The sequence below is a fragment of the Rhamphochromis sp. 'chilingali' genome (genome assembly GCF_963969265.1).
Source record: "Rhamphochromis sp. 'chilingali' genome assembly, chromosome: 4".
NCBI classification, from domain to species: domain Eukaryota; kingdom Metazoa; phylum Chordata; class Actinopteri; order Cichliformes; family Cichlidae; genus Rhamphochromis; species Rhamphochromis sp. 'chilingali'.
The window spans coordinates 29,293,777-29,304,850 of record NC_137948.1 but is presented as its reverse complement, the minus strand read 5'-3'; the positions used below and the strand labels follow the sequence as shown (position 1 = coordinate 29,304,850).

At 41.1% G+C, this 11,074-nt stretch overlaps 1 protein-coding gene across 2 annotated transcripts; it reads left to right on the top strand.

Moving 5' to 3' along the window:
- Positions 1-715: 715 nt before the first annotated feature.
- Positions 716-9,388, top strand: tlr3 (toll-like receptor 3). 2 transcript variants are annotated; one of them, XM_080880302.1, is made up of 5 exons: positions 716-3,127; positions 4,019-4,486; positions 5,856-6,050; positions 6,210-8,062; positions 8,435-9,388. In XM_080880302.1, exons 1-5 carry the CDS (start codon positions 2,954-2,956, stop codon positions 8,664-8,666), a joined length of 2,922 nt encoding a protein of 973 aa, XP_080736428.1. In that variant the 5' UTR covers positions 716-2,953; the 3' UTR covers positions 8,667-9,388. The 2 variants fall into 2 exon arrangements, with proteins under 2 accessions (XP_080736428.1, XP_080736429.1); XM_080880303.1 differs by having other exon boundaries at positions 2,967-3,104; positions 8,435-9,386.
- Positions 9,389-11,074: the final 1,686 nt, after the last annotated feature.

The following is an 11,074-nucleotide window of genomic DNA, read 5'->3' as shown; positions in this document are numbered from 1 at the left end:
TAAAATGTTGCTGCAGGGTCAGTGACCTTCCTTCATCCATCTCTGCATAATTAATCGATTAGCAGTGTGCAGGAGAGATGGAAAATGAAAAAGACAGGAAAAACGCTGACACGGTCTGTGGAGTTTAAGAGATTTAAGATGTTAATCGCACGTTGCTATCTCCACATTTAAAAGATAGTACTTATGTATGCAGTTCTATGATACTATAAATCCAGAAAGTGCACAGCTGCAGCTCTCTGAGGCTAAATGTTAACACGCTCACAGTGAAAATTCTTAAGATTGGTCCATTTTTTTCCTCTTTTTTTCAGACCACAGTTAAAAAACTAAATGATGGCTGAAAATACAGGAAAAAATATTTTTAAAGTTCAGTGAAAACTATTTCAGTAGCACTTCATTGCAGGTTTGAACTACGGCAGTGTTGTATGGCAAAAGATGGGACATGCAACCCCCGCAGTATGATAATTGATGTTAAGATAATGAAAATGCTTTGGCTCAACTGGCACTTGTATCTTTATGCTTCCATAAAAAAAATAAAGGTTTTTATCTCAAGTGAAATTCAGTTTAAAGAATAATTGTCAGTCTAACATTATTGCTTTTAATTTTTTTTATGTAACTTACACCAGCTGTAAGTAATTTCTGATTTTCTATCACTGCTGACCTTTTAAAGGCCTGCCATGGTGATTACCTTCAGATTTATAGGTATTTGGACTGCCTATGTAATGCACTTAGCTGCAGCCTACAGCTGCAATCATAGTAACTTATACTTTAAAATGAAATTACCTGCACTGTACATCTCTGGTGGAAGTCATACATCTTTGACTCCCTGCATTAAATAATTAATTTGAACTAAAATAAATATAATCAGTGTCATCGGTTGCAAGAGTCAGGAGTGAAATAACATTGATGCTTCATTTATGTCCATAGTGTAGATATGATTGCGTTCTGAACTGTGTTGTTCTGGGTCCCTACCAAAAGGACTTCTTATTATTCTATTTTCTAATAGAATAATAAGAAGAAAAGTTATGTGGGGTCAGATAATATATTCAATTAAAGCACCCTGCAAAACAGAAACAAATCCATAGATTTTAGCACATTATCCAGTATGTGTAATGCAATCTCCAACACAAAGATGCATACAAACTGTATAATACGGGCTCATTGACATTTGTTGTGTCATTCTGTTGAAAGACCTGTCACTATAAATATGTGCTGTACCCTGAAAGAGGACTCATAGCGCCCACCAACAAACAGCACAGCATTACTTAAGCTCATGGTTTAATAGCAGCGTTTTACTGCCCTCCAGTGGTTACTAACACCAAGTTCAGATTTACAACAACAAGATTTCACTTCTCTGTCGTTCTGAATAAGGACATATCAGGTCATGTAATGAGATGTCAGTTTGTACGCTGCAGTGTTCCTGCAGGCCTCGGAACAATCAGGGAGAACTTGATACTCTGTGAATAAATGTAATAAAATTAAAGCAGAGAGAGAGAAACTGTAAAGTGTGCTTTCTGTACATTTGTTTAGGGTGTACTCTTAAATATAACTTAACAAAAACACAGTCTTAAATGACTGTGTTTATGCCTCTAAATAACAAAGGTTGACCAAAGTGCTGTACATAGTAAAAAAGTAAAAAGCAGAACAAACACACACAAAGAATCACACAAAAGCCCAGTCACAATTAAGTGATGATGGGTTTTTAAAAATGTCAAGTGTTGGAGAGATCCTAATATGAAGAGGCAGACTGTTCCAAAGTTTGGGCACAGCAATCGCAAAGGCCCTAGCTTGTTTCTAGGGACAACTACAAGCAACTTATTAGCTGACCTGAGAGTAGGTCTGAGAGGTTTGACGGAGCTAACCCGTCACAGCTAATTTAGAGACTTAAAAACAAGAAAGAAAATCTTAAAATCGATTCTACAACGTACTGGAAGCCAGTATAAACGAGCCAAGACTGGACAGATATATTCATGTTTACGAGTGCCTGTCAAGGGTCGGGCAGCTGCATTCTGAACTAGCTGAAGATGAGAGAGCAGAGCCTGGCTGATACCAAAATAAAGAATATTACATGTATGAATGACCATGAGGGAAAAGCCATGTAGGAAAAGCTTTAAAACACAGTTGAAAGTTCAAAATTAAGTTTTTCCAAAGTTATGCAGTGGGTTGGATTGGACTCTTAGCAGAGCTTATTCTGGCACCCAGGCCTTGTGTTTGTGACCCCAAATCGAAACCTCATCAGGGTAAGGGAAACCATATCCCACAGGTGTGTGGTTCACTTGCTATAACAAGTGCTTAGCTGTAAGATGCTACTCCTCTTAAAAGAGAAGCAGCAGTTGTTGTTTTTTTGGATAGTGAAAACCTCGTATTTATTCTGGTCCTGTCACTATAATAAGTGTGCGTTTTAGAGTACCACATATAAACTTTGAGCTACCTAAATGACATCTGACTAGTTTCATATCCTAAAAAAAACGAACTAACTAAATAAATATAAAGTAACAATTTTTTTGTTTTAATAACTTATAACATAATAAATATAATTAATTATTAATTTAAAGGATGCCTAAAAGAAAAAGAGAAATAACTACAGCTGTCTGTTGTTACCTGCACATATTTACGACACTTTTCCTACACAGCAGTGTATTTGCTCAGGCGCATCTCAGTCGCTGTTTAACTCACCGCGGATGTTAAACATGTTTAAAGAAACGGTTCCCGGTTTAATATATGAAACCACCGACAAATGTTTCAGAAGGCACGAACATAATAGACGACCGGCTGACTCAATCTGTTTACACCACGCCTTCCTGAATCCTGTCTACGGTCTACACGCAAGTCCAAAAAGTTTGTTCGGAAACTAGACGTCAAATCACCCGACGTGTCTCTGGAGTGTAGGATATGATGCATATAAATTTTATGCAAACTTAATATCTCAATATCTGTGGCTATCCGCCTGCGTGAAATGGTTAGCTCTCCAGTGGCTACCCACCACCGAAGAAGAAACGAAACCACAGTTTCATTTCCTCATAAGCGCCGCTGTGGCTGTGTGCGTTCAGCGATAGAAGCCGTGCAGCTGCAGGGGGAATCTTCTGTCTGGACTCTGACTGTCGAAGGTATTGTGCAATGTTCACATCTGGTAAGAAATCTGTATGGACTGCATTCAAAATATTAGTGTGCTTGTAAGGTCAGCGTGGGAGCGCTGTAGTCACCCTGTAATTACGAGGGCGGATATTTTTGAAAGCTTTCAAAGTTACAGAACTGCGCAAAGGGCTGGATCCACCGCTCATCTCTTTATATTTTGATAGGAAATACGAAAAGGTTGCCGCGACTTATTGAAACATGAAAAGGTAAAAACAACGAGCTCGACAGTGAATATTTGGTATGATCATCGTTGCTTTAAACATAGCCCGAGCTCTCTTAGGCAGCTTTCTTCTAATATCTTTAGGTAGTCTTTAGGAAAAGTTCTCCAGGCTTCTTGGAGGACATTCAGAGCTCTTCTTTGAATGTTGGCTGCCTTTTGTTCTGTTCTCTGTCGAGATGATCCCACCCTGTTTCAGTAATATTGAGGTCTGGGCTCAGTGGAGGTCAATCCATGACTCGTGATCTTTTATTGTTTATTTTTCCATTCAGGTTTATCCAGCCTGTACTGCAGGCAAAGTCTAGTAAACTACTGCCCAAGAATGTTTGGCTCCTTGGAAGTAAACTACTTGTATAAAGAAGTGAGGGATGGTCCAAGACTTTTGCACAACAGTGTTTACTAGTTCTACAGTGTAGTGTCACAATTGAAATCGTTGGTACATTGTTTTTGTAATTTTCCCAGTATACCAAATATTATATTTTTATATAAACAAATTGTGTAGAGTTATAATTGTTATTAATATAGAGGAAAGTAAAAAAAAAAAAAAAAAGTAAGAAAAACATGTCTCAGTTCCACCCAGCTCCACAGAGGGCTTCTCAGCCTTTTCTTTAGTCTTACCATCCCAGCAACAAATTTGAATGCAAATCCACCCTTCTCTCTTCTTTAAAGGTCTTTGAAATGATGTGCGCCCATTGTTCCCGTCTCCTGTCATGGATCCTCGTCACGTGTTGTGTTTTGACGGGACCGTACCGTTGCGATGCCTCTGAGAAGAAGACCTCCTGCTATGTGGAAGACGGCCGAGCTGACTGCAGTCGCCTCCGCCTCAGTGCGATCCCTTCAGACCTTCCCAGGAACATCACCAGCCTGGATGTGTCCCACAACATACTGAGAGGGATTACCCCGCTGTCACTAAGCCTGTACCCGGGCCTCCTGCACCTCGACGCCGGTTACAACAGCATCACCAAGGTGGACGCGGGTTTGTGCCAAACACTGCCTCTGCTGCAGATGTTGAACCTGGAACACAATCAGGTGCATTTGCTGAAGACTGGAGATATGAGCCACTGCACCCGACTGACATCGTTGAACTTGGCTAGTAATAGACTAAAGCTGCAGGGAGAACCCTTCTCGTCACTGCAGGTACTGATGTGTCGGATCACTTAGATGACTAATTATTGCTTGACTCAATTATATTTCAAGGCCAAAAACTGTACGTTTGCTCCTCATTATTAATATGACAGCTCTGTTTCAGTTAGTTTTCTTTTTATCATACAAATCATCAGTGATCAGTGTTTTGGGGATTTAGGTTAGGTTAGGTCATGGATTTAGGTTATACAGCCTGCTGCCCAAAGCTTGCTGCCATTTGTTTGATATCTACTGATGTGTTGGTATCCAAACAAATTAAATTTGGGGTAAAGAGTATGTGTGTGTGTGAGGAAATGTGGAGCTTCCTACTTCCTCTGAGAGAGATATTGAAATTTTGCCACATATAGCTTCAAAAATCAAGTCCCACAAATGTAAACGGAAGAGGTTTGTGTATTAATTTCAGTTCGATTTTCCGAACTTCCTATGATTAGCAGGAAGTGAAAGTTAGTGCGTTTTTTTTTCCAGTCTTATTAAATACACATATCAACTTTTTCTAAACTAACTGTTACAGCAGTTGTTAGCTGTTGTTTCATCACGGATTCTGCCTTCCAATCATCTTTTCAGCTGGGATGCATCTGTTGCTCAGCGCATTTCTTCCAAGCCACATATTTCATATGCGTGACTCACCCCACCCCAACAAAGTCTGACAGTCTTTTTCCGCTTGCTTCAGCCAGTCTTCATTGTAGCCGTATTTCCTTTTTTTAATGGTTGTTTCCATTAAATTACAAAATCTGCACCACTTATATCTTTGTGGTGACGTGTAGTTCTCTCAGTTTTGCATGCATCTGCAACAAAAGACACGGACATTGTAACCTGCACTTGATGTTTCCTGGTTTCTTCACAGCCACTAGATAAAAAAGCCAGACATTTTGACCAAAAAAGCATCCGCCCTGCAGTGTTAACTTTGGAAAACTAGAGCCAGTGAAAAATGTGGGACGCTTTCTTTATGATTGGAACGATGGTGTTGGGGGGGGGACCCTTTGGAGTTCCTCTGCCATTCTTTAATTTGTACTTAATGGAAATAAAGGCAAGTAAGAACAGTTAAAACCTAATAACTATGGACTGTCCTGCAAAAGTAATACACATGAGTAACGTAAATTCCACCTACCACCAAAAATAAAATAAAATAAAATAAAACAATAATAAAAAAAAAACAAAGAGCCGAGGAATTTTAATATGAAATGGATGGATGGTGCATATGTGAGCTGTCTTTGTAGAGAGATGGAGCAAACTATCCTGTGACCTGAGAGAAGTGCTGCTTATGAAATTTTGTCTGACATATGCTGTGGATCAATTGTTTGCCTCTTGTGCACAGCATTAAATAACCCTTCTTCTTGTCTCCCTCTTCTTTAATAATCCACAGAACCTAACCTTTCTAGATGTTTCTAAAAACAAACTGCAGTCACCCAAGCTCGGCTCCCAGCCTCAGCTGCCCAGCCTGGTGAACTTCAGCCTGGCATTCAATGACTTCACCACTCTGAAGAAAGATGACTTTTCATTTCTTGACCATTCATCCTCTCTGCAAGTCCTCAACCTGTCATCTGTGTTTTTAAAAACAGTAAGAAACTTGTTTAATCCAGAAATGGGAAATGAAATTCCATCAAAATCGGAACTGGCAGTAGAAAGTAGAGTTACTGTAGCACATTCCTTTCGGTTGTCTGTTTTGTTTCCTTTTTCCGTCTCACTAAAAAAAATCTCTGTGATTGTTTGTTTGCAGTTGGAGCCCGGCTGCTTTCAGCACATTTCAGGCCTGCGCACTTTAATCATGGATGGGGTTAACTTGGGAACTCTGATGGTTTCCAAACTGTGCTCAGAGTTGTCTGGGACAGCCATCGATGCTCTCTCTCTTCGGAAAATGAGTCTAGTCATGGTCACAAACAAAGTCTTTACAGGACTGCAGAAGACAAATCTAACCTTCTTGGATCTGTCCAGTAATGGCATGGGTAAAATTGAAGACGGCTCATTTCAGTGGCTATCTAAACTTCAAACTCTAAATTTGTCGCACAATAACATTAAGCACCTAACCAATGGGACATTTCAGGGGCTCAATAGATTGAAAAAACTGGCACTTACAGAAGCACTGGTGAAAGGTCATACCGCTGCCCCAGTTATTGATGATTTTGCTTTCCAGCCATTAGGCATGCTAGAGAGTTTGATGTTACAGAGGACTGCAATCCGGGAAATCGGAGAGCACACCTTTGCAGGCTTAAAAAGTCTTAAAAAACTTGACATAAGCTGGATTAGCTGTCCGTCACTCCGAAACATCACCAACAAGACCTTAGCATCTCTTGCAGATTCACCAGTCAGATGGCTAAATCTTATAAATACAAATATAGCGCAGATCAATCCCGGAAGCTTCTCTGTTTTGCGAAACCTCACTGTTCTTCTTCTAGATTACAACCATATCAAGCAAACTTTGACAGGCAGAGAATTCGAAGGCCTAGATCAGGTTCAGGAAATTCACATGAGCAATAACTTCCAGTCAATTGACCTAAGCTCCAGTTCCTTTATTAATGTGCCCAACCTTAGAGTCCTGACTTTGGGGAGAAGTCTTAAAGCTTTAGCCCTAAACCTAGATCACTCTCCATTCAAACCCCTGACCAACCTCTCTGTCTTGGATCTCAGCAACAACAATGTTGCTAACATCAAAGACAATCTGCTAGAGGGGCTTGTAAACCTAAAGGTGTTGAAACTCCAGCACAACAACTTGGCCCGACTGTGGAAGAGTGCCAACCTTGGTGGGCCGGTGTTGTTTCTCAAAGATGCGCAGAGGTTGGAATCCTTACAGATGGATTATAATGGACTGGATGAGATCCCACTGAAGGCTTTGAAAGGTTTGACTCACCTCAAGGAGCTAAGCCTTAGCAACAATCTCATAAATAATCTCAAGGACTCTGTTTTCGATGACCTGAAGTCGCTGCAGGTATTACGTTTTGAGAAGAACTTGATCACAAGCGTGAGACCTGAAGTGTTTCGTACTCCCATGAGCAACCTCACCCAGCTTATCATGGGCAGAAATCCATTCGACTGCACATGCGAGAGCATCCTGTGGTTCGTGACGTGGTTGAATACCACAAATACGACGAGTGTGCCAAATGTCAGGGACGAGTATGTGTGCAACACTCCACGAGCTTACTTTAACCACTCCATCATGGATTTCGACCCCCTTTCTTGCAAAGACATGACCCCATTTCAGACTCTTTACATAGTGAGCAGCACAGCCGTCATCTTGCTAATTGTAACCGCACTCACGGTGCGGTTTCATGACTGGAGGATCCACTTTTACTGGAACATAATGATCAATCGCACATTAGGATTCAGTGATGCCAAAGTTGACGAAGGCAGAGAATATGAGTACGACGCTTATGTCATACGTACGGAGGAAGACTCCAGTTGGGTGGAGAGGAGGTTGGTCCCTTTAGAGAATGAAAAGTGCCAGTTTTGTTTAGAGGATCGAGATTCAGTCGCTGGCATGTCACAGGTGGAATCCATTGTGACAAATATGAAAAAGTCCAGAAAAATCATGTTTGTCGTCACCGAAAGTCTCCTCAAAGATCCCTGGTGTAGACGGTAAATAAAACATACACTAGATTATGCTTTATTGTGACTTTATGTATCAGGTGAAAGCTAAGTACAAGAAAAAAAATGGTGATGTGCAAGGCAGTTTTATCAAATTCTCCTTCCTTTGATTAAAAATCAGTACACTTACACCTTTCATATAGTGTTTTTAAAGCAATAGTAGTTCATTTCAAGCAATATGTAGAACTTGTCCCTATTCACCTGTAGATTTAAGCGCTCCGAATTGCTTGTTTTTTACATGTTCACACACTAACTCTATAATTTTGAGATCAAACAGTCATTTATTTATTGCAAAAGTTGCAAAATTATCTTAGTCGGATAATATTGTTTAATAGCACAATGTCTTCTCTTTCTTGTCACCAGATTTAAAGTCTATCATGCACTTCAACAAGTCATCGAAGAAAGCAGGGACTCAGTCATCCTGGTCTTTCTTCAGGATGTGCACGATCACAAGTTGTTTCACTCACTCTTCCTCCGCAGAGGAATGTTACGTTCACGTTGCATTCTGGACTGGCCTGTCCATAAGGAAAGGATACCAGCATTTCACCAGAAGCTTCTCATTGCGCTCGGCTTGACTAATCGGCTGAAGGACTGACTTGTTTATCCTTGATAATCATGACAGATTGCATTCTTGATTCTTTCCACAATAAAGACAGGATTTGAAGACCTCAAGTCTATTCTTAATGATGAGTTTCACAACTCAGTGTATATCAGTAATGATGTATACAGCGAGAGACCGCATTCACTTAATTTTAATGTACACTCAGTGATTTTATTCTACAAGTAGCTTAAAATATGACAGAAATCATTCCGTTTGGAAAAGAGCCTCAGGGGTTAATGGGTAAAAGAATTAACATAAACTAGTGTTTGTATGTTACTTCCAATTTCTGATTGTGTTGCCTTTTGTATAAACATTGCACTCAGTGGCGGTCCTAGCCTGTTTGGCACCCGGGCGAACACTCCCTCTGCCCCACACACATATGAAGAGAGAGGAAGTATGCATTGTATGCAAACGGCTACCAAACAGCCATCATAATTCGTCATACAATGAGAACAGGACAAATCAACAATTGACAATGACTAATTAATATTAAAATCTGTAACATAATGTATTGTTTGGAGTTTAGTCTGTTACTGTTACTATTTTTACCATTTCTTTTTGGAGCAACTGTAATCCACATTATTTCCTTAGGGATTAATAAAGTATTCTGATTCTGATTGTTTCAGGATGACCTGCCAATGACACATCTGCTTACCTGTATCTTTTGCTCGTTTCTCCTCCTCTTCTTTTCCATTTTTTCTAAACTGAGCACCTGATGGCTTTGAACTTTTCTTGTCCATCTTACATTGTTTTTTTTTTCTTTTTCATTTTTTTCTTTTATTAGTTATTTTTATTCTAAGTTATTGTAATCAGGCCAGACTGGACAAGAAGAAAAGTTCAGAAGAAAGTTAATGGAAGGAGAGGGAAAGAAAAGGGAGAAAAGAGAGAGAGAAAAGACAATGAAAATTTGCTTCATCACCTTTTTTTCCCTCTCTTTTCCTGGATCACCTGTTGAGAAAAAAAGCAAACAAGCAGAAGAAGACTAGAGCAATAGAATAAACAACATCATGATGATCTATGGGAATATAACAGTAAATACTAAATATTAAACATTATTGTTCAGCAAGTAAGATCGACAGCGCACAGTGTGCTTTAAGGTAAAAAGGGTGTAGTTTGTGTGTGTGAGCACCCGTGTGTACACCTGTGAGCATGAACACACTTGTTTTTAAAAGGTTCCTTCATGTAATGATCTGCTAGAGGGTGTGGGGGGGCCACAGCCCCGTCCTCCAGGGCATGAAGCAGGTATGGAGGAGATCAAAACTCCAGACATCCAGAGGCCCCCAGAACACAAGAGACCAAGGAAGACCAACAGAGGGGCAGCCGCGCCACTGTCCCAGAAAGAGCTGAGGAAAGTCCCAGATGGGGGGTCACTCAGCAGCCGCGGAGCAGAAGCCAGGGGGGTTGCAGTGACGTGCCCGGGAGCTCCACCGGCAGCCAGCTGCGCCAGAGTGACCGAGCCCCAGGCCGAGGGCACCCCACCCCCGAAGTGGCCCGAGCGAGCCCCAGGCTCCAGGCCCCGATAAGCAGCCACCAAGGAGTGAGCCGGTGTGTACCTGGATGCTCATCCAAGACCCACCAACGCACCGGTGTCTGAGGGCGTCTGTCACTGGCAGGGGAAGTTGTGGGGGGAGATAGGCCTCCAGACCTTGGAGGGCCTGAGATGTCCCCAGAGAGGTGGCGTCTGATACCCAACCTGACATATGGACACAGACAAACAGGCACACACAGATACAAACATCCATTCCCACCCTCATGCTCTCATATGCACTTACTCAACACTCACCCAACGTGGAGACAGACATAAAGAGACACTGTACACACAATCACACTCCCCAAGCGTACTCTAAGCCCCGGGGTCTAGGTATCCTTGCCCCATCTTACATTGGTTTTGATTTTGCACTCCAGTATGAACACAAATCCCCCAACTCCAGGATCGTCACAACATAACCTAATAGACCTACACCTTAGTTCACAAATTCACTTTGTCTAAGGTTTATTTCTGGGATTTCACACAACCCAGGATTCAAATCATGAATACATAATGGGCTTGGATTTACATCATTATGAATGAAATGTGCTCTATCTGGAAGCAGCCGCCCCCCCTCCCCCTTTGAAGGGTTGTGTGTACTTTAAATCATCAAACTGTAAATTATAAATTTTAAATTGTTATTGATCCCTTTACCCCTTGTCCTAAAGTGTATATTCATTTTCTTACTCTTCTTATATTTATTGTTTGTTTACTTGCACTGCTGTAACTGGAGCCTCGTCGTCTCGTCTCTCTCTACACTGGACTGTATGTAGCGGAGATGACAATAAAGTTTACTTTGACTTCAGCAGCAAGCAGGCGCACTGAGGGCTCTCGCGCTCACTTTTCACGTATAGAATTTCGAAAAATCATCGGC

Bases quoted from the DNA above. Each gene is read 5' to 3' on its own strand.
- tlr3 (XM_080880302.1), top strand. From the start codon at position 2,954: ATGGTTAGCTCTCCAGTGGCTACCCACCACCGAAGAAGAAACGAAACC. The intron at 4,487-5,855 runs GTACTGATGTGT...AATAATCCACAG, and splicing joins AACCCTTCTCGTCACTGCAG to AACCTAACCTTTCTAGATGT. The intron at 8,063-8,434 runs GTAAATAAAACA...TCTTGTCACCAG, and splicing joins AAAGATCCCTGGTGTAGACG to ATTTAAAGTCTATCATGCAC.